This window comes from Scyliorhinus torazame, chromosome 5 (genome assembly GCF_047496885.1).
Source record: "Scyliorhinus torazame isolate Kashiwa2021f chromosome 5, sScyTor2.1, whole genome shotgun sequence".
Lineage (NCBI taxonomy): Eukaryota > Metazoa > Chordata > Chondrichthyes > Carcharhiniformes > Scyliorhinidae > Scyliorhinus > Scyliorhinus torazame.
Genome location: NC_092711.1, coordinates 296,925,133 through 296,949,173, shown reverse-complemented (window position 1 = coordinate 296,949,173; position 24,041 = coordinate 296,925,133). Strand labels below are relative to the sequence as shown.

The 24,041-nt window shown below is 49.8% G+C and overlaps 1 protein-coding gene across 4 annotated transcripts in view; it reads left to right on the top strand.

Moving 5' to 3' along the window:
- Positions 1 to 24,041, top strand: part of eda (ectodysplasin A) — a 366,616-nt gene that overhangs the window by 261,488 nt on the left and 81,087 nt on the right. For all 4 annotated transcript variants that reach the window (XM_072505793.1, XM_072505792.1, XM_072505791.1 and 1 more), the window contains exons 4-5: positions 3,601 to 3,780; positions 12,058 to 12,092. In XM_072505793.1, the coding sequence (XP_072361894.1) occupies positions 3,601 to 3,780; positions 12,058 to 12,092 (215 nt within the window). The remainder of the gene's footprint in view (positions 1 to 3,600; positions 3,781 to 12,057; positions 12,093 to 24,041) is intronic.

The following is a 24,041-nucleotide window of genomic DNA, read 5'->3' as shown; positions in this document are numbered from 1 at the left end:
ACCTACGCACAAGCCGATGATTCCGACCTTGAATACTTCGATGACGATCTTTACAGTGTTTCCGGACCTCGCGAGCCCAATGATAGCTCCGTGGTCCTATACGACTATGACTCGGACGAACCTTTCGTGTTGCACATTGGCGGCCCCCACATTGAATCGGACGCAGATGCGGATTCATTTTTCGGATTTGAGGATCTTCAATCCAGCAGATATGACGTTCCAACTTATCAGTACGGGATGATGCTGCAGCCTGACATTAACAGACAGGGAGCGGTGCAAGCACACGGAGAGCGCCCTGCTGCCACACAGAGCGTGGTCCACGTCCCGCTCAACGTTCCCGACTCTATGAAAGAAGACATGCAAGACTCCAGAGCGCAGTCCTCGCATGAACCAGAAGTGACTCCAGTGTCACAAGCCTCCACAGCAAGCTCGTGGACAGACTCCACAATTGCAGAAATGCAAGACTCCAGAGCGCAGTCCTTGCACGGACAAGAAGTGACTCCAGTGTCACAAGCCTCCACAGAGAGCTCGTGGACAGCCTCCACGATAGAAGCAACGCAAGACTCCAATGTGCAGTCCTTGCAGGAACAAGACCATGAGGGTCTAGCAACCTCTCCTGACCAACCAGCGGTAGATGATGCAAGTCTGCCATGCTCACGTGAACAGCAAGAAGGTTATAACGGCCTACCATGCTCCACTACACAGCAGCATGACCATGAAGGTCTCTCATGCTACAATGAAGGGCACAGCGCTGATGACTGTTCAAGCCCAACTGAAGACAAGCCAAAGGAATCGCCTCGTCCAAGCCCGAAGAAAAAAGGTTTATGCGCTGACCTTCAGGATCATTATAGCCGAACAGAGGTTAATAATGCTGCACGGCCACAGAAGGATGCTGAGGATTTGCTAAAGAAATTTATTGAATGTTTAACTTGCAAGGAGCAGACTGAGAATTGCCAGTGTTTTAGTACGGATCGAAAAAATGGACAAGACATTGATCCTCAGGTAATGGAAATAACACAACCTGAATCATATCTACAGCAGGGACAAATGTCTCCCTTCAACACAACGCCACAAAATCCCAACTTCGGAGACCAGCAGTTAGTCAGTAATGACTCTTCAAACCTTGAGGGGAACATTAATTGCATTGAACCTATACACACTCCACTGATAAATGAGCAGAACATTGGAGCAAGAATCCTGAGGACACCGACATCGAGTAGCCAGATAACGAATTTAAAACCCACAGCAGTTTCAAGTGAACCAAGTGTGCTTTCCACTAATGGTGAAGATGCAGATAAGGTCGACCCGATTATCCATTGTACCACACTAACCCCAGTGATTAAGCAGTTATGTATGGGGAGTATAATGTGGGCAATTGAGAACAGTAAAAGAGAGACTGTGACCATGCCAGTCCCAGCAAAATCAGACCCAGAGACCATGAAGGCATGTACATTAGACAAAGATACATATGAGGTACCTGAGAAGAAAAGTGAAACGGAATGTTCTTTGGAAAATAGTACAATGTCGATAGAAACATTGGATCCTATATTCGAGACCATTCATATGGGAGAATTTGGGGGTAATAAACAAGGTTCTGCAATGTCTGGGGGAAGATTTAAAATTCCAAAGAAGAAAAGCCCAAATGAAGGACAACGGCAAGACAATGACAGTCCACCGACATGGTGTGCACCACCAGATGAAAACTCTGACAATTTATCCAACCCTAGTGAACAGCAAGCTGCTAATGAGGATCTATCCACGGGATGTGAGACGAGTGACGACAGCATCCCACTTCCCATGCAAAAGGTGCAAGGTGACAGACCTCGCCTAGTGCGTACCGAGGCACTCGACGATCACGGTGGGACCACTGACGACTGCGGTGGCGGCGCACCGCTTCCACCCTCGATGGCTCGAGCCTCTCCACTGGTTGGTGCATTCCTGCATGTTCCGACTCCAGAAGTGCAGCTTCAGGGAATCTCGGCTGCCTCCAGTGAACCTGTTGGGACTCCGGATGGGGGGCATCGACGGAAGGCAGACCGGACTCCAGATGGGGAGCAGCCAAGCGCCGACTCTGATTTGCGCACGCCAGACCTTGCTCCGGACGGGCGGTGTCGCGGCCTCGGTGATGGCACGCTCAGGGTGACGGCGGATGCCACGGCGACAGGGAATGGATCGCGTGGCAGTCCCACTGGGTCGGCAGTGGCAACCAGCACCGGCGGTCCAAGATGGACACACCAATTCGCGCCATCGCCAGACGTTGATGCGAGCAACAATTCTCTCTCCAAGGCGACATGCTTCAACGTTTCTCTGCGGAGTCGCCCTTCCGGCACAGCAGGTGGCCGGAACCAGCGTGCACGGTCTCGGCCAACTTCCACATCTGGCACAGTCATCGCCTTGCATGATATTAGTGATGGTGCTACTTCGATGGCAATGACCCATCGGCTACAAGATGCCGTCCACCACAAACATAAAAAGAAAAAAGACTCCACCTTGTTCCTGGCATGCAGGGCGGATGGATTGGTGCGTAGGCGCAATCAGCGAGCTTTGCGCCGCCTTCCACGCTCGCAACTGAACCGTACGCACACGCCGGATCCTCCACTGGTTCCCAAGGATGACTTCGTGGAGATGCCACGGATCATGCCCCTTCCATCGCCACCAGAACCAAACCACAGCCAAGGCACCACTAACAAAGATGTTGAATGTTATATTTGCACGAATGAAAAAACCAAGCACTGCACGAAGTACAACAAATGGTAAAGTAGAGACTTCGGCAACAGCATCACCTCCCAACAGTCCAAGGTGAACCAGTGTGACCCCAAATCTCCACAGCTGAACCGGCTTGAGGACCAGCCCATTCTTGAGGCGGTCACCCATTAGACTGGACTTATAACGCTGTTCATACGTTCAAAAAGTCAAACACTTCTGTATTATAACCTGTTGTTGTTTATTGTTCCAGATATCGTCTGACCAGACCAATGTTCACGTTTTTTTTTTCTCTCGTATCCAAGTTTTGTTATGGTACAACCTTGTTAGTGTGGCGCACCCGACATCGCCCCATGTAAATAGTTACGTCATATACACACGCTGTACACAACACACACACACACTCTTAGATGCACTCACGACACACTTATATTTATAACCACGTAGGCACATATCTTTGTAAAAAGGGGGGATGTCATGATATTCAAACATACACATCATGATAGACACACCAACAGACAAATCAGAACACACAACACCACAACCAATGACAGAAAGATATAAAAGCACAGACACGACCCCCGGTGGTCAGTATTAGCTGCAGAGCAGGACCAGGACACATCTGCCACCAAACACACTCAGGGAGACAGCACGTGCAGAGTATCCAGAACGAACTGTATTATAAGAGTTAAAATAAAATAGAGTTGTACCACATACAACTGTGTTGGCTCATCTGTGCACCAGAGCACCCAACACCACAAATGCCACATCATTTTTACAAGAATGCTTTTTAAATTCAAGTAAATAACTTTGAGTCTGCTTGCTAATGACTTCCATGAGCTCACATCTCTTCCCTGTGTTTAGGTCTCCGATGTAACGCTCTGATTTACCTTACAGGCAAAAGAATGGGCCCTCCAGGTCCACAAGGCCCCCAGGGCCCTCCAGGTCCACCAGGACCCCAAGGCCCTCCAGGGATCCCAGGAATCCCTGGCATACCAGGCACAGCAGTGTTGGCAGCACCTGGGCCACCTGGTCCACCTGGCCAGCCAGGCCCTCCAGGGTCCCCAGGACCACCAGGTAAGTGAGCATTAGTTTGGTCTGCATGATCACCTGTGGCCCATCTTGTCAGATGGCATTTACCCTGTTGAGGGATTTAGCACTTTGTACACTGCTCTCTCTCCAAATTGTTTTTTTTTTCCAATCTGAAAATGTACTTTCAGCTGAACCAAAGCAACACTTCATTAAATTTCTGAGTATTATTGTCTGCAAAACGATCAGCATCTTCCTAAAAGAAAACATGTTAAAAAAGGGGGGTGATATCTTAGAACTCTGTTCAAAACTAGTTCCCTCTTCATCTCCATCTCCTTAATCTATAACTGGGAAATAATCAGAGAATTTGCAGTGCAGAAGGAGGTCATTCGGCCCATCGAGTCTGCACCGGCTCTTGGAAAGAGCACCCTATTTAACCTCCACCTAACCTGCACATCTTTGGACTATGGGAGGAAACTGGACTGCCCGGAGGAAACCCACGCAGACACGGGAAGAACGTGCAGACTCCGCACAGACAGTGACCCAAGCGGGAGTCGAACCTGGGACCCTGGCGCTGGGAAGCCATAGTGCTAACCACTGTGCTACTGTGCTGCCCTCTCGTTCTTGATCTTTTTACGAGGGGGAACAGTTTCTCCCTCTGCTCTCTATCCAGCCGCCTCAAGATTTTTACTGTTATTACACCCCTTGGAAATAGCACAGACAAGATTTAAGCTTAAATTTCCTCTTGGCTGCATCTTCACATAAGCCTAAGGAAGACATAAATCTGAGAAAGGATGCATATGTCTTCAAAGGGCATGGTGGAAAAATACTAATTGGGCATGTAATAAGTATACATATGACCATATTGCTTAACAGTCAGTGTAGTGTATTGAGCAGGAAGTGCTTCCCCCAAACTTTGCTTCTGTTAAATTTTTTAGCTAAGTTTCAACTCCGATTAATTGATTGGAGATTTTTGTTCTGATTTGTATTGACTTCTTGGGTGGAATTCTTGATGCCCCGCTGACAGGTTCAACGACAGAGACGGGGTGACGGGGGGGAGCGAAATTCTGTGGGAGATCCAAAATTTGGTTTTAGGCTGGTGTGAGTTTCCCGTGGAATCCTTTGCTGGTATTTGTCATTGTGGATCAGGAAACCCACTGGTAGCCGGTGTGAAACTGATTTGCATCCTGCTAATGGGGATGTAAATGAAGGCCCGATCCCTCACGTCAGATCCTCGGTGAAAACACGCCGGTGCAGAACAGGTCTGGAACTACATGGCATGCAGATGTCAGGACTCGCTTGAAAAATCCTCGGACCTGCCTGCAGAGTTCAGGATGAGGGCCACCGGCAACCCTGAACCCTGAAATACCGCAGCAGTGGTGGAGCAGCTCCAGGTGGATCTTCCAGATTCCGTGTCCTGGAGGGGGCTTCCGGCAACACAATGTTCTTGGAGATGAACAATGTTCCTGGAATGAAGAACTTGTCGTATGAGGAACGTTTGAAGTCTCTGGGTCTGTACTCATTGGAGTTTAGAAGGATGAGGGGGGATCTTATTGAAACTTACAGGATACTGTGAGGCCTGGATAGAGTGGATGTGGAGAGGATGTTTCCACTTGTAGGAAAAACTAGAACCAGAGGACACAATCCCAGACTAAAGGGGCAATCCTTTAAAACAGAGATGAGGAGGAATTTCTTCAGCCAGAGGGTGGTGAATCTGTGGAACACTTTGCCGCAGAAGGCTGTGGAGGCCAATTCACTGAGTGTCTTTGAGACAAAATTAGATAGGTTCCTGATTAATAAGGGGATCGGGGGTTTGGGGAGAAGGCAGGAGAATGGGGTTGAGAAAATATCAGCCATGATTGAATGGCGGAGCAGACTCGATGGGCCGAGTGGCCTAATTCTGCTCCTATGTCTTGCGGTCTTATAGAGATCGATCTTCGTTCTCAGGAGGTCCACATTTCGGTCTCAGGGTGCACCCAGAGACCTCTGTTCATTTTCAGAGCTCAAGCTTCTTTCTTCAATAGTGGGTTAGTGATCTTGGGTGCCTTTTCAACGTGACACCTGGTTAGGACGACGGACTACAAGCCATCAGGCCTGTCCCACTACGGACACAGCGCAAACCACCCGGTTACATAATTAATGAGGTCAGGGCTGGAAGACATGGGGCTGGATTCTCCGAGCTGAAATCGCGATCGGCGTGGGGGCGGAGAATGGGCATCGATGCCAAAATCTGCCGTGATGCCGCTCCCGTGATTCTCCAGAGTGGCTGGCTGGCATGTCCCCCGAAGAATTGCCGCGAACCGCCACGAATCGCGCGCGCAGTCTACGTGGCGCGGGTAGTGGACCATTGACAGAGGCCCCCTGCGGCGATTCTCTGACGAAAACTGGCCGAGTTCCCGACGGCGTGGCCAGTCCGCAGCCGCCCTGGTGGTGGGGGCTGGGGTATCCTTCATTCAGGGTGGGGGGGGGGGCCTCACTGACGGGCAGGCTAGCGATCGGAGCCACTGATCCGTGGGTGCGTGAAATCTCGGGGGACGCTATATTTTCGGGGTCGGTGCGCAGTGTGAGTAGCCTTGTCGCACGGGCTGGCCGCCTAAGGCCGCCGCCGTGTGCATGCGCGGACTCCCGACCGGAAGTGCAGGGCACCACATCGGCAGCCAGAGCTGCGAGGAGCACTAAGGGGCCCTGCTATCCCCCTTTCAGATCGGAGAATCATTCTGGACTTTCTTCAGGAAAGTCCAGAGTGAAATGCCCGCGTTTTAATGCTGGAGTGGGGACATAGCCCCGTTATTGGAGAATCCCACCCCTTGTCTCTGGACAATTGCAGCCTTGCACTCCACTGCGTCCCATTTATTTGTAGAAAGAAGACTCATGAATGATAGACCATCAAAATTGCGAGTCATCTCTGCTGTCTGGGTCCCTGCTCCTTAGCCACCTGTTCATACTAAGGCCCTCCCTGGCCATGTCCCACATGCAGTGCCTCCTGCTGGAGCTGCATGTATCCCTCATTCACCTTCATCGAATGAGGATTTGTAGAAAAGTTCCCTGGACCACTGAAACCATTCTCACTTTTGGCTCCTCTCTGAAAACAGAGATTGAAGACCCGAATGGGTAAAGGGTGCCCAAAACAAAGGTATAAATGTGAAATCTATGAGAGAAATGGGGCAGCTGAGCTTTGGTAGTTTACATTTCATTATTCCTCATGCTACTTTACCCCCGGGGCTTCAGCACACACTTAGAGATGAGCAGCATTCCATTCCACAGATGTGACATCTGGAGCCATCTGGGAGAGAGTGAGAACTTGCGAATTACATCATTGAACCAATGTGGCCCTGAACTCCATTGACGTGGCATAACCACGAGCTTTCAGTTGGTCATGGTGAATGAACAGAATCTGTTTGGCCATTTATGGATGGCATTAATTGTTAACCCATGAGACGCCTTCACTGACGGGATTGCAGAATCGATGCAGCTGTGCATTATATTCATTATAGCCCTTACTCTCCTAGGCTGCATTACTGTTTCCCACTATGTAACTTTTCAAACTATAATGTGAGGCTATTGAGGTGTGCCTATCCCTTTAATAGCGCAAAATTAGAAACCTGGCTTTCTCTTGCTTCGTGGGCAATGGGGTCTGTATCCAGTGTAATTAATCTGAATCCTGTCCACTGTAGCGGCACGAACAAGTCAGTACACATTGCAAGCCCTCCCCAAATCCAACACCTGCGAGGTTGCCTCACGTGGACCTGTACCCACCCCATCTGGAGGTCGTGTGCACAGTAACTTGCAGGAGTTTCCCCCCCCCACACACACCCCAGGCCAGTTTCACATTCCCCCTCCCCCTGTACCCACTGCAGCCCACTACAGAGCCTGTCAAGCTCAGGTACATTGACAGATGTACAGCCCTGTGTTGTGTTATGTAATTTGGAATAACACAAGCTGCCACTTGATGCAGTTTTGAGTAAAAGATGCTCCAGACTTTGACGTGAGTTCAATGTGTTTTATTGAACTATTAGCACAGTTCTCAATGAGTTTGACTCTCTGCTAATCTAAATGTAGTAACACAGTCTAACTGAACCAGCCTGCACTAAGCCACGTGCTGCGGTGTGATGCTGAGGATACGCCCTGTCTCACTCTGTAGATGTTGGTCTGTGGAAAGAGGCAAGGTGTGAGTGCCTCATCCCTTTTATAGTGAGATAGCACCACTGAGTGTCCTGACTGCTCATTGGTCGTGTCCTATTCTATGTGTTCATTAGCTGCATGTTTGCATATCATGACACCCTGCACACTAAGCTGTGCATTTTTCCATTGGAGCACGCAGCCTTTGCCCCTCCCTGCAGCTGGGGTACACCATGCTCCCAATGATTGTTCCTGCTTCATCCCCGCTGCTCTTCTGCATTGCCTCCCATCTCTGACTTCTGCGGTCCCTGGACTGCCTGTCATTTGTGAATCCTTTCCCTTTCGCAGCAGGAATGTCTGCACTCTCTGACTCCTGTCTGCCAGCCCCTGAACCTAAATGGGAGCCATAAGAAAGTTCCCGTTTCCAAAGTGTACCATGGACAACACTAACCTTCACAAGTCACTGCAGTGCTGACCTGTTTAGTGTTCATGTGAAAAGTCCTTAATGAGCCACACTAACAGGTGCCCCCACGCCCCCCCCGATAATCTGCAGTCTGCGTGCATCCCCTTCCAGAAATTCATATGGTATCTCTTAGATCCTTTTGACAGTGCTTCATGCAGCCTTGACAGGGTCCAGCTTCCCTCCCTTCAGTCCTCTCTGCATTCCTTTGTTCATCGACCTCATCTACCTACTTGCCTCCCTGCCAGCCATCGTGAGCCCTCTTCCCACTTGCACAGGTCTTTTTCCACATTTTCCCCTTGTGTTTGTACTACCCCCCCCCCCCCTTTTTGGTAGATTATGGGCAGGATTCTCCCCTACCCAGCGGGGCGCGGGGTTCCCAGCGTGATGGAGTGGCAGGAACCAGTCCGGCATTGGGCCTCCCCAAAGGGAAGTCTCCGCGCCTTTAGTGGCCAAACCCTCACCTTGAGGGGCTAGGCCCGCGCCGGAGTGGTTTCCACTCCACCGGCTGTCGGGAAAGGCCTTTGGCGCCACGTCAGCCGGGGCCGAAAGGTCTTCGCCGGGCGACGCGGGTCCGCGCATGCGCGGGAGCGTCAGCGGCTGCTGACGTCATCCCCGCACATGCACAGTGGAGGGGGTCTCTTCCGCCTGCGCCATAGTGAAGACCATGGCCAAGGCGGAAGAAAAAGAGTGCCCCCACAGCACAGGCCCGCCTGCGGATTGGTGAGCCCCGATCGCGAGCCAGGCCACCGTGGGAAACCGGAGTGTTTCAGTCCGGCATCGGAGGCTGTTCCCAGCCCCCTATTCCCCCGCCCCCGGGGGCTAGGAGCGGCGCCGCGTCATTTACGCGCGCTGGGCCTTGGCGGCGTAAAGGCGGCGCAGTGTAAATGGCGTGACCAGCGCCGCGTAAATGACGTCACCCCGCATGCGCGGTTGCCGTCCTCCCCGCAGCCGCCCCGCAAGAAGATGGCAGATGGATCTTGTGGGGCAGCGGAGGAAAGGAGGTCCTCCTTCAGAGAGGCCGGCCCGCCGATCGGTGGGCAACGATCGCAGGCCAGACCCCTTTTGAGCCCCCCCCCGTTGCAGGAACCCCCTCGCCCCTCCACAGGCCACCCCCCCAGCATTCCCACGCTGTTCCCGCCGGCAGCGACCAGGTGTGGATGGTGCCGGCGGGAACCTGTCTTGTTGGGCAGGCCGCTCGGCCCATCCGGGCTGGAGAATCGCCGCTCGCCCATTACCAACTGGAAGCGGCGATTCTGCGAGCGGCCAGCCGTGATTCTCGCCGCGCCGGTTTGGGGGGGGGGGGGGAGAATCGCGTTGGGGCGGCGTGGCGGGACTCGCGCGGCTCCCGGGCGATTCTCCCCCCCGGTGTGGGGGGGGAGAATTCCGCCCCATATTTCTACAAACTTAAGGAATTTTTAAAAATTCCTTTTAAGTACCTATCTAATTTCCTTCTGAAGATATCTATTGAGCCTACTTTTACCATCATTTCTGACAGTGTATTTTAAATCATAACAATTCATTGTCTAATTTAACAAATCCCCTTTTATTACATCTGATTCATCTGCCCTATCACCTTAAATCTGTGTCTCCTGCCCATTGAACCTCTGTCAGTGGATACAGTTTCTTATTTACTCTCTAAATAACATTCATGATTTCAAATAAAACTCACGTCCACTTGACATAGTGGATACGTGACTGCATTGTACATCCTTTTTGAATGGACGAACTAGGATGGACTAAATGGTTTCTTCATTGATAGTTAATCGATGGGCAGTATCATCCCAGAAATCAGCAAAGCCTGATTTCACGGGGGTGGGGGGGGGGGGGGGGTATTGGCGTTTGATCCGCCGACACCAATCGCGGCCTTTCCACCGTATTTTGCGAAACCTCATGCAGAAGGTGCTGAGCCGGGGTTTCACATTGGATTGCCGACTAGTCAGGCTCTGATTCACCCACCCCACCGTGACCTGAGAGCTTCAGTAATACGGCAGCTATATTTAAAAGGAGCCCCTGCACAGAGCCAGCACTCTGCAAGGGATGGGAAGCACCCAGAGAGTCCTGGCCACCAAATAGATGCCTAGTCTTCAGTTTAATGATGCCTGACCAAAGCTCCATCCATATCTCATGACAGAGTGTAGGCAACCTCGGTTACTCAATGACATCCCGTGCTCTCAGCACAAGCGTTCGCATTAGCGTAACAAGCACTCGCAGGCTGAATGCCTTGCTTGGACCATGAGGGCTAATGTTCAATGCCTATGTAACTATAATGATTGGTTTTCCGAGTAATCCATTGCCAGCTGTCGCAAGGGGAGCATCAAACCTGTCCAGTCGGCCAGTGGGTCTGCAGCCCCATAAAACACGGTTGATTTTGAAGTCGGAGTATAAGGGGGTAGCATTGCAGGAGCAATCATTGGCACTCACAGGTTTTCGTGGCGCTTGAGTGGGCATAAAGACGCCAAGCTGATGCTGAACCCATGCAGCAGAGCAAGAGTGTTCAATCTTGAAATACTTTGCCAATTGCATAGCCCAATGACACCCACCACCCCTCCTCCACACAGCTGTCCTTGCCCCTGCACCACAACCCAGCCACGAGAAGGCCACAGGTGCACACCTTTCATTGACAGTTGAGGGGCTGGTTCAGCACAGTGGGCTAAACAGCTGGCTTGTAATGCAGAACAAGGTCAGCAGCGCGGGTTCAATTCCCGTGCCGGCCTCCCCGAACAGGCGCCGGAATATGGCGACTTGGGGCTTTTCACAGTAACTTCATTGAAGCCTAGTCGTGACAATAAGCTATTCTTATTATTAGAATCATGCTGTTCTGAAAGTACGTCGATGTGGGATTTAAATTTAACGTGGGCCAATCATTCCAGCATGTGGTCACAATAACGAGATCCAAATTTATTATAACTATGTTCCAAGGTTCAACGGTGGGAAATGCTATTTGCCATTCATCGTGTCCTTCGTTTATGATGTGAGAATACGCCTCGGGCCTTCTCGTAATATTTTCCAGTCATGCCACTGAATGGGCGTGGAAACTCCCCGCCCATGAAACAACGTTTTAAAGCATACTAGTTTAATGTGTGGGTTCCTTTGCACGAATGCAAAGTGATATGCTCTTTGTGCAGCTAGAAATTTTCAGCTGAATGAGATATCTATTTTTAGCCACCTGGCCGTGTTAATATGCCACTAGCATTGGGTGTGGTTTGCAGAAGAGCAACCTCCAACCTGTGGTAAATCGGGTGACCCCTCGTCACCCACCGGTACTTTTGTACATGATAGAACAGGGACTTGTCTGGCAGTGGAGTAGGGAGGAAGGAAAGTTTAAGGCAGAAAAGGCTTAGATTTTCAATACCGGTCCCAGCTACTCTTGGCCTCTCCGAAGAAAGTTCAAAGAGAAAATAAAACCCAGCTTGAGTGGCCCTTTCTGCTTCTGATGCTCCTCTGACAGATCTTTGCCTCAGTCAGGGCCCCCATAACTTCATCGGACGCCAACCTGCATATTTCAAGAAAACCTGTCCTGAAGTGGCAATAAAAATTGGGTCATTGGCAATTAAGACACCCATAGAATATAAACTGCTTAAAAGCTAGGTGACTGCCAGATGGGAAGGGCTAGCGTTCATCCCCAGTAGTGATGTGAAAACTCTGATCCATAACAATCTAAGGCAAATTGTGCCGATACTGATTCGAAGATACATTGCTGATTCAAAGCTTTTTTAAAATTGCCAAATTACTTTCTTTTTCAGGTACTTCAGACAAAGCTGCAGACAGTCGGCCACCAGTAAGTGTACAATGTTACCACATAATTCCCACAAACATTTAATTGACTTTTCTTTTGAAGGAGAGTATCAAGAACACCAATTATTTCTAAATATTTGGTTACAGACTATATAGAAATACACTTTTTCAGGAATTTAGTGGCCTAAGAGTGAAGGGGCGGGATTCTCCACGAACCGGCGGGGCGGGCAACTCCGGCGGGAAGGAGTGGCGTGAAACACGCCGGCGTCGGGCCGCCCCAAAGGGGCGGAATCCTCCGCACCTTCAGGGCCTAGACCGGTGCCGGAGTGGCTTGGCGCCCCGCCAACCGGCGCTGAAGGGCCTCTGCCAGCCGGCACGAGTTGACGCATGCGCGGGAGCGCCAGCATGTGCTGGCGTCATCCTAGTTTGCACTGAGTGCTGAATTTGGTGCTTTTTGAGTGCTATAGTAAGAGTTTGGTGACCGAGGGAGTATAAGGCTTCATTTTTATCTAAAGTTTAGTCTTTCTTTTATTTAGTTAATTAACTTAAAAGTTGCTGTTTGGTTTAGAAGAAGGTGAATTTTCAATAAGCTTGAAACAGTCTTCTACTTGTAGGCACTTGCAGCTGGAGCTTGTTAATTAGTTAATTGGATTAGGCCAGTTTTCAGAGGCTAGATTCACAGTATAAAAGTGATCCCCTACAGTGCAGACTTTGTTTGCACTGGGTGCTGAATTTGGTGCTTTTTGAGTGCTATAGTAAGAGTTTGGTGACCGAGGGAGTTAGGTGAGGAGGGAGTAAGGTGCTGCTTTCATTTTGTTTCCGACATTTCCGCAAAGAGTGAGAAGAGAGCCAGGAGTTTACAGAAAGTGTAGCTGACCGGGAGCAGAGTCGGAGGGCGAAGATCTAGTTAGTCCACAGGGCAGCTATATTCTGTCAGGTAAGAAGGGATGGAGGCTAGGCCAGTTGCATGCTCCTCCTGTAGGATGTGGGTGGTGAGGGATACCACTGGTGTCCCCGCTGACTATACCTGCGGGAAGTGCACCCAACTTCAGCTCCTCAAAGACCGTGTTAGGGAACTGGAGCTGAAGCTGGATGAACTTCGGATCATCCGGGAGGCAGAGGGGGTGATTGAGAAGAGTTACAAGGAGGTAACCATACCCAAGGTACAGGACAAGAATAGCTGGGTTACAGTCAGGGGGAAAAAAACAAACAGGCAGACAGTGCTGGGATCCCTCGTGGCCGTTCCCCTTCAAAACAAGTATACCGTTTTGGATGCTGTTGGGGGGGATGACCTACCGGGGGAAGGCCCTAGCGGCCAGGTCTCTGGCACTGAGTCTGGCTCTGGGGCTCAGAAGGGAAGGGGGGAGAATAGAAAAGCAATAGTTGAAGGAGATTCAATGGTTAGGGGATTAGATAGGAGATTCTGTGGTCGCGAGCGAGACTCCCGGAAGGTATGTTGCCTCCCGGGTGCCAGGGCCAGGGATGTCTCGGATCGTGTCTTCAGGATCCTTAAGGGGGAGGGGGAGCAGCCAGAAGTCGTGGTGCACATTGGTACCAACGACATAGGTAGGAAAAGGGGTGTGGAGGTAATAAACAAGTTTAGGGAGTTAGGCTGGAAGTTAAAAGCCAGGACAGACAGAGTTGTCATCTCTGGTTTGTTGCCGGTGCCACGTGATAGCGAGGCTAGGAATAGGGAGAGAGTGCAGCTGAACACGTGGCTGCAGGAATGGTGTAGGAGGGAGGGCTTCAGGTATTTGGATAATTGGAGCGCATTCTGGGGAAGGTGGGACCTGTACAAGCAGGACGGTTGCATCTGAACCAGAGGGGCACCAATATCCTGGGAGGGAGGTTTTCTAGTACTCTTCGGGAGGGTTTAAACTAATTTGGCAGGGGAATGGGAACCGGATTTGTAGTCCAGCAACTAAGGTAGCCGATATCCAGGACGCCAAAGCGTGTAGTGAGGCAGTGGGGAAGGGAACACTGACAAAGGAGAGTACTTGCAGGCACGGAGATGGGTTGAAGTGTGTATACTTCAACGCAAGAAGCATCAGGAATAAGGTGGGTGAACTTAAGGCATGGATCGGTACTTGGGACTACGATGTGGTGGCCATCACGGAAACTTGGATAGAAGAGGGGCAGAAATGGTTGTTGGAGGTCCATGGTTATAGATGTTTCAATAAGATTAGGGAGGGTGGTAAAAGAGGTGGGGGGGTGGCATTATTAATTAGAGATAGTATAACAGCTGCAGAAAGGCAGTTCGAGGAGTATCACCCTATTGAGGTAGTATGGGTTGAAGTCAGAAATAGGAAAGGAGCAGTCACCTTGTTAGGAGTTTTCTATCGGCCCCCCAATAGTAGCAGAGATGTGGAGGAACAGATTGGGAAACAGATTTTGGAAAGGTGCAGAAGTCATAGGGTAGTAGTCATGGGCGACTTTAACTTCCCAAATATTGAGTGGAAACTCTTTAGATCAAATAGTTTGGATGGGGTGGTGTTTGTGCAGTGTGTCCAGGAAGCTTTTCTAACACAGTATGTAGATTGTCCGACCAGAGGAGGGGCAATATTGGATTTAGTACTGGGTAATGAACCAGGGCAAGTGATAGATTTGTTAGTGGGGGAGCATTTTGGAGATAGTGACCACAATTCTGAGACTTTCACTTTAGTAATGGAGAGGGATAGGTACGTGCAACAGGGCAAGGTTTACAATTGGGGGAAGGGTAAATACGATGTTGTCAGACAAGAATTGAAGTGCATAAGTTGGGAACATAGGCTGTCAGGGAAGGACACAAGTGAAATGCGGAACTTGTTCAAGGAACAGGTGCTACGTGTCCTTGATATGTATGTCCCTGTCAGGCAGGGAAGAGATGGTCGAGTGAGGGAACCATGGTTGACAAGAGAGGTTGAATGTCTTGTTAAGAGGAAAAAGGAGACTTATGTAAGGCTGAGGAAACAAGGTTCAGACAGGGCATTGGAGGGATACAAGATAGCCAGGAGGGAACTGAAGAAAGGGATTAGGAGAGCTAAGAGAGGGCATGAACAATCTTTGGCGGGTAGGATCAAGGAAAACCCCAAGGCCTTTTACACATATGTGAGAAATATGAGAATGACTAGAGCGAGGGTAGGTCCGATCAAGGACAGTAGCGGGAGATTGTGTATTGAGTCTGAAGAAATAGGAGAGGTCTTGAACGAGTACTTTTCTTCTGTATTTACAAATGAGAGGGGCGATATTGTTGGAGAGGACAGTGTGAAACAGATTGGTAAGCTCGAGGAAATACTTGTTAGGAAGGAAGATGTGTTGGGCATTTTGAAAAACTTGAGGATAGACCAATCCCCTGGGCCTGATGGGATATATCCAAGGATTCTATGGGAAGCAAGAGATGAAATTACAGAGCCGTTGGCAATGATCTTTTCGTCCTCACTGTCAACAGGGTTGGTACCGGGGGATTGGAGAGTGGCGAATGTCGTGCCCCTGTTCAAAAAAGGGAATAGGGATAACCCTGGGAATTACAGGCCAGTTCGTCTTACTTCGGTGGTAGGCAAAGTAATGGAAAGGGTACTGAAGGATAGGATTTCTGAGCATCTGGAAAGACACTGCTTGATTAGGGATGGTCAGCACAGATTTGTGAGGGGTAGGTCTTGCCTTACAAGTCTTATTGAATTCTTTGAGGAGGTGACCAAGCATGTGGATGAAGGTAAAGCAGTGGATGTAGTGTACATGGATTTTAGTAAGGCATTTGATAAGGTTCCCCATGGTAGGCTTATGCAGAAAGTAAGGAGGCATGGGATAGTGGGAAATGTGGCCAGTTGGATAACGAACTAGTTAACCGATAGAAGTTAGAGAGTGGTGGTGGATGGTAAATATTCAGCCTGGATCCCAGTTACCAGTGGCGTACCGCAGGGATCAGTTCTGGGTCCTCTGCTGTTTGTGATTTTCATTAATGACTTGGATGAGGGAGTTGAAGGGTGGGTCAGTAAATTTGCAGACGATACGAAGATTGGTGGAGTTGTGGATAGTGAGGAGGGCTGTTGTCGGCTGCAAAGAGACATAGATAGGATGTAGAGCTGGGCTGAGAAGTGGCAGATGGAGTTTAACCCTGAAAAGTGTGAGGTTGTCCATTTTGGAAGGACAAATATGAATGCGGAATACAGGGTTAACGGGAGAGTTCTTGGCAATGTGGAGGAGCAGAGAGATCTTGGGGTCTATGTTCATACATCTTTGAAAGTTGCCACTCAAGTGGATAGAGCTGTGAAGAAGGCCTATGGTGTGCTCGCGTTCATTAACAGAGGGATTGAATTTAAGAGCCGTGAGGTGATGATGCAGCTGTACAAAACTTTGGTAAGGCCACATTTGGAGTACTGTGTACAGTTCTGGTCGCCTCATTTTAGGAAGGATGTGGAAGCTTTGGAAAAGGTGCAAAGAAGATTTACCAGGATGTTGCCTGGAATGGAGAGTAGGTCTTACGAGGAAAGGTTGAGGGTGCTAGGCCTTTTCTCATTAGAACGGAGAAGGATGAGGGGCGACTTGATAGAGGTTTATAAGATGATCAGGGGAATAGATAGAGTAGACAGTCAGAGACTTTTTCCCCGGGTGGAACAAACCATTACAAGGGGACATAAATTTAAGGTGAAAGGTGGAAGATATAGGAGGGATATCAGAGGTAGGTTCTTTACCCAGAGAGTAGTGGGGGCATGGAATGCCCTGCCTGTGGAAGTAGTTGAGTCGGAAACATTAGGGACCTTCAAGCAGCTATTGGATAGGTACATGGATTACGCTAAAATGATATAGTGTAGATTTATTTGTTCTTAAGGGCAGCACAGTAGCATTGTGGATAGCACAATGCTTCACAGTTCCAGGGTCCCAGGTTCGATTCCGGCTTGGGTCACTGTCTGTGCGGAGTCTGCACGTCCTCCCCGTGTCTGCGTGGGTTTCCTCCGGGTGCTCCGGTTTCCTCCCACAGTCCAAAGATGTGCAGGTTAGGTGAATTGGCCAATGATAAATTGCCCTTAATGTCCAAAATTGCCCTTGGTGTTGGGTGGAGGTGTTGAGTTTGGGTAGGGTGCTCTTTCCAGGAGCCGGTGCAGACTCAAAGGGCCGAAAGGCCTCCTTCTGCACTGTAAATGCAATGATAATCTATGATTAATCTAGGACAAAGGTTCGGCACAACATCGTGGGCCGAAGGGCCTGTTCTGTGCTGTATTTTCTATGTTCTATGTTCTAGTGCATGCGCAGAGGGTTCATCTCCGCGCAGGCCATGTTACAGCGGCCGACGCGGAGCAATAGACTGCCCCCATGGCACAGGCCCACCCGCAGATCGTTGGGCTCCGATCGCAAGCCAGACCACCGTGATGGCACCTCCCGGGACCAGATACCCCCCCCCCCCCCACCCCGCGCCCCCCTGTGGACCCCGGAGGCCACCCGCAGAGCCAGGACCCACCGGTAAGTACCTGTTGTAATTTACGCCGGCGCCAATCACCCCTGCTGCAGCATCTTGCTCTCCTGCCCACATCTCCAGCCTTGATCTGCTGCAATGGTCCAGTGAAGCCCAACGTAAATTGGTGGGGCAGCACCTCATCTGCCGGTTAGTTTCATATAGGATCCTGATAGCCAACACGGGGTGAATCGAATTCATATATGAATCACGGAGGATGAAAGGATAGCGTGCTCATTCATTGGCAGCATTCCATTTATCGAAGCAAGCTTTTCATTTTGAAGCCTAGGATTTGAAATCGGATTCAGGGTTACTTTTACTGATCAGATTTGTCCAATGCAGAGCACGATTTATTCTTTTTAAGCTGCTACACCTAGTTTTGTTTTACACTCCTACCCTTCCCCCACCACAACCCATGCAATTAAATCCCAACCAAATCATATTAGTCAATATCCCAAATGATATCCTGTCACAAAGCCCAAATATCATTTTTAAATGTGGCACTGTGGCTGAGCTCATGCTCTGTCATGAAACCTGGAGGGGGTGGGGGCGGGAGGAGGGGGCGGGGGGAGCTGGATGTGAGGTCCACAATTTCCTCATCAACAATACAGGTTTGAAGAGGTTACGAGTCAATGGGCTCTCAGGCACATGTAGTGCATGGTGTAGGAAGATCTCAGAAGGCAAGATAATTGCAATTTTCTCCCGCCATTTCCTGTCAGCAGGGATGGGGATGTCGTGTTGGGTGTTCTGATGCACAAATGACCCAACACGGCTGTAGATGGTACAACTCTGTTTTATTGTCTAATCAACGGTAACAACTAACTACTGGCTTGGGTACGTGCTTCACCAGCTAACCTGTGGACCCAGCCCTATCACTATCTTAGTGAGGCACTCAGCACATGGTCTATGTCTGAGTGGCGCGCTGTGAGCTCTGTGCTCTGAGCTATCTCCTGGTAGAATGAGCGGGAACTGTGGTGTTCCCTGTTTTATAGTGCCTGTGCTCTCACTGGTGATTGGCTGCGATGTTGTGTGTGTGCTGGTTGGTCCAACTGCCTGTCCATCAGTGTGTGTGTGTGTGATTGCACCATGATATGCTGATCTGGATATCATGACAAGGGATTCACGACATGGTATAGCATAGAAGGTACTAGTCGACCCTGCATTACCCCACCCAATCAGAAATTCTTCAAATGTGTGACTGGCCAATGCAGGCCACTCAAACTGAGTCCTGCCCTATCCAACATCAAACACCATGCAAACTCAATTGACAGGGCTCAATTAAAAGTGATTGTGAAGGAGAACCCAGGTCTCATTCAATTAGATAATGCCTGATTGTATCTTAATTCCATCTACCCTTCTTGATTTCCTAACCTTTAATGTGCTTGACCCAGTCTTGTTGACTTTGGCAATGCTTGGAAAGCTAACATGCAGTTACCGAGCAGGGATAACAGTCAGTCCCTTTGCAGTTAGTTTACTTTGGCAGTGTCTGTGTTGTACAGTATCAGTTGCAAGTTTCTGCCTCGTGTGTATTGTGTTCCGAACAAAAATAAACATAAATAAATCATACTCCAAGAAATGCAAAACATTGTAAAAATGTGAAATGAAAGCACAAAATACAAGAAATATTCAGCGGTTGATTAGCACGTAAAAGGAAAGATTATCACATTATTCACATTATGCTGTCAAAGGAAATCAGTTTGACTGATGATGGATGTGCCTTGGGTTAAGACACTGGATTTGAGATTTGAGGAAGACAAGTTAACGTTTTACGGTACTACTTAGTCTGTTAGTCATATTCATTTGTTATTAATTTTACACTTTAATTATTTTATTTTTCAACTGATGCTGTTTTTAAGACTTTGGGGGGGTACGGCGATTTGTTATGTTGTTGGTGTAACATAAGCAGCTTCCTTGTGGTGCACTTGACAAAGGAAGGTTCAGACGTGGAGATAACTTCAACACGTTTATTAAACTATTTACACTTCTATTACTCGGGTTCGACACTACTGCTAATCCTACTGTAGCTACCCAGACTGGGTGTAATATTGAATCAACCCTGTGTCTCTTCTCACTGACTGTCTCCACTGGAAAGAGGCACATCATGGGCGCGTTTCTCCACTCCCGCGACTAAGTGCCCACGCCGTCATGAATGCCGTCGACGTTCACGACGGGGCGAAACAGCCCCGATCTCGACCGATTCGGGGCCAGAAAATGGGCTAGGATTGGGGCCGCAGGAAACTCAGGGGGTATGTCGCGAAAGCAGCGTCGTCAGCGCGCGCCGGGCATTGGCGCCGCGTAAAAGGCGTAACTGGCGTCACCCGTGCATGCGCGGTTGCCGTCCTCCCCGAGGCCGCCCCGCAAGAAGATGTCGGATGGATCTTGCGGGGCGCAGAGGAAAGGAGCTCCTCCTTTAGAGAGGCTGGCCTGCCGATTGGTGGGCACCGAACGCGGGCCAGACCCCTTTTGAGTCCTACCCCGGTGAAAGAACCCCCCTCGCCCCCCCCACAGGCTGCCCCTCCAGCGTTCCTGCGCTGTTCCCACCGGCAGCAACCAGGTGTGGATGGCGCCGGCAGGAAGCCGTCGTTTTGGGCAGGCTGCTCTGCCCATCCGGGCCGGAGAATAGCGGGTGTAGCGGAGAATCGCCATTTTGGGTGTCCCGGGCGATTCTCCAGCCTGCGGGGCCGTTCTCGCCGCTTGGGTGAATTGCGGGAGGGCATCGGCCGGCGTCGCGGGGACGAACGGCACCCGGGGGATTCTCCCAACTGGCGCGGGAGCGGAGAATCGCGCCCCATGTGTGTGGTGTCCTTTATATATGGGTTGGTGTAATGCCCCCCTGTGGTCGTGTCACCTCCTTGTGATGGCGATGAACAGTGATTAAACAATAAGTCCAAATCATTTGCAAGAGTCCATAAACCATCAATCATCATGGTCAAATGTCTCTCTTGGTTATGAATGCCATCAACGTCCCTGTGCCACAGGAACCAAGAAGTTGTCAAATCACTTCGCTGTCTGATTTGGAGTCTTTTTCTTTTTTCGATGTTTGTGATGGTGCTGTCAGATGGCATCTTGTAGCTGATAAGGTGTTGACGTTGAAGAGGTACCATCAACAGTATCATTCGAGGTCATGGATGTGCCATGTGTTGAAGTTGGATAAAACTGTACATACTGGTTCTGGCCACAGGCTGTGCTGGAAGGGTGATCCTGCCGAGAACTGTTGAAGCTTGTCGAATTGGAAACAGAATTGCTGCTCGCATAAATACTTGGTGATGGTGTGAAACTAGAACTTTGCATCTGATAGGAATATGCCATCTGGCCAGGCTGGGGTGCAGCAAATCCTGGGCTGTAACTAAGGCATCCAGTCTGTAGTGCAGATTGCGCTTGCGGTAGTCCTCCTTCGGTCTTGATTCCATTAGTGGGCAATCCGTAGTGCTGGCCAGTTTGAGAATATGCTGTATAGACTGCTGGCTGCTGCATGCCTGAATACTGGGTTTGTCCAGCATGAGCTGTCATTGGCTGCACTGCTGGTGTGGAAAAATGTGTGGATATAGCTGTATTCCTCTTGGACTGTAGCCGCTGCTTGTTATTACTGACCCAGTGTAATTGTTAAGTGTTCCATCTCCTGTCGTTGTGGCATCTGCTGTCACCCTGAGCGTGCCATCACTGAGGTTGCGGCTCTCCCTGCCTAGAGTAAAGTCCGGCTGACGTGAATCAGAGTCGGCGTTTGGTTGCTCCCCATCTGGAGTCTGGTCTGTTTTAACTGAGTCAGTGTTGGTTTGGAGTCTTAGCAGGTTCACTGGAGTCAGCTGAGATTTCTTGAAGCTGCACGTCTGGAGTCGGAACATGCTGGAATGCATTGACTTGTGGAGAGGTTCGAGCGAATGAGGATGGAAGTATCATGGTGTCACCGGAGTCACCAGTGGTCTCATAGTGATCGTCGAGTGCCTCTGTACACACTAGCTGAGGTCTGTCACTTTGCACATCTTGCATGGGAAGTGGGATGCTGTCGTCACACGTCTCACATACCGTGAGTAGATCCTGAGTAGCTGCTTGTTGTTCACTTAGGTTGGGTAAATTGTCAGAGTCTTCAGCTGGTGGTGCAAACACAATATGGGTGGACTGTCATTGTCTTGCTGTTGTCCTTCATTTGGGCTTGGACTGTCATTGTCGCTTTGTTCTTCACTGTAGCATGATAGACCGTCATGGTCATCCTGCTGTGCACTGGAGCGTGGTAGACTGTCGTAGTCTTCTTGCTGTTTACTTGAGCATGGCAGACTTGCATCATCTGCCTCTAGTTGGTCAGAGGAGGTTGCTAGACCCTCGTGGTCTTGCTCCTGCATGGACTGCGCATCGGAGTCTTGCGGTGCTTCTGTCATGGAGGCTGTCCACGAGTTCACTGCGGAGGCTTGTGACACTGGAGTCACGTCTTGTGTGTGCAAGGACTGCGCTCTGGAGACTTGCATTTCTGCAATTGTGGAGTCTTCTTTCATAGAGCCGGGAACCCTGAGCGTTGTGTGGACCACACTTTGTGTTGCAGCAGGCTGCACTCTGTGGGCTTGTACCGCTCTCTGTCTCTTGGTGTCAGGCTGCAGCATCATCCTGCACTCACTAGTTGGGATGTCATATCTGCTGGGCTGAAGATCTACAAATCCGAAGAATCCGTCGTCGGGGTCGCCAATGTGCAACACGTCTAGTTGCGGTTCGGATTTGGTACTGGGGTAGCCTCCCTAGGTGAAAGGTTCATCCGAGTCATAGTCTTCTAGGACCATATCATCACTGTTTGCGTCGGAGCTGGCATTGGGCTCGCGAGGTCCAGAGAAAATGTAAAGGTCGGTATCGAAGTATTCAAGTTCGGAATCATCGGTTTGGGCGTAGGTAACTGCTTGTTGCAGGGTTCTTCAGAGGTTAATTTCATTTCCAGGTTTAATTTGAGGCATTGTGCTGTCATTCTAGGTGAAGGAAGGTTGTTTTACAGCTTTAAAAGATTTCTTCTTTGATTTGGGACGTTTCCCCTTTAAATGGGTGTGGTCCGGGGTCTCTGACATCATGACGCATGTGACATAGCACGTAGGAGGCGTTTGCACATGCGCAGATAGCGGTTCCTTTACTGATGGCCATTTTCGTGATTGCGCATGCGCGGCGTCTTGCGCATGCGCAAATGGACCTTCCCGTTTTGCGCGCTTCTCGCGCAACTGCGCAAGTGCAGTCCCTGTAGAGAGATGGCCACCGACCAAAATTGTTCTATGTTCCAGGATTTCGGCCTCGAGCTGAGTACTGGCAATTCTCTTACCCTTTTCTTGCTGGTTGGAGTGTGTTTTCCTCACAGTATTTGCCAAATTTGCCCAGGACTACCTGGAAGTCGCTCCTGTTTTGCCCTTGGAGAACTTGAATTTTTGAAAGATTTCTTCTGCTCTGGCACCTGCGACGGTGAGCAGAAGCTCTGTTTTTTCAAGATCAGCCACTTCTTCTAGTTCGGCTGCCACCAGGAAGATTTCAAACATTTGCGAGAATACCCGCCAGTTTTCGCAGGGATCACGTGGCACTGGAGCTGCTGCGGAACCCGGATCTCAAACATCTTGCCTGGGTATCATTGCTGGTTGTCACTGTACGCTGAGGTATGGCTATCTGGATTGAAACAGTTCACTCCTGGTACCATGAGCGGCTTCCTTGTGGTGCACTTGACAAAGGAAGGTTCAGACGTGGAGATAACTTCAACACGTTTATTAAACTATTTACACTTCTATTACTCAGGTTCAACACTATTGCTAATCCTACTATTGCTACCCAGACTGACTAACCAGCTGCTGTAATCCACGTGGTGGGTGTAATATTGAATCAACCCTGTGTCTCGTCTTGCTGACTGTCTCCACTGGAAAGAGACAGATCATGTGTGTGGTGTCCTTTATATATGGGTTTGTGTAATGCCCCCCTGTGGTAGTGTCACCTCCTTGTGTATCGTGAATGTCTATTGGTCATTTCCAATCTACTTGATCTATTGGTTGAGTGTGTGTGTGTGATGTCACTGGTGCTCCCTCTAGTGTCTAGCTAGTCTACATGTATTTACATTCATGCACATCATCACACACGGTAGCACAGTGGTTAGCACATTTGCTTCACAGCTCCAGTGTCTCAGGTTTGATTCCCGGCTTGGGTCGCTGTCTGTGCGGAGTGTGCACATTCTCCCCGTGTCTGCATGGGTTTCCTCTGGGTGCTCCAGTTTCTTCCCACAGTCCAAAGATGTGCAAGTCAGTTGAATTGGCCATGCTAAATTGCCCTTAGCGTCCAAAAAGGTTAGGTGGGGCAGGTTAGGTGGGGTTACTGGGTTACAAGGATAAGGTGGAGGTGTGGACTCAATAGGGTGCTCTTTCCAAGGGCCAGTGCATACTCAATGGGCCGAATGGCCTCCTTCTGCACTGTAAATTCTATGATCTATGAGTTCAAGCACTTTGTGCTACTGTTCTGTCTGGCTGAGAGCTAACGCAGACTGGTTGGGCCAAATGGCCTTCTTCTCCACTGTTAAGACTCTCAGCGAGATTCTCCGCCAGCGGGATTCTCCATTGCGCCGGC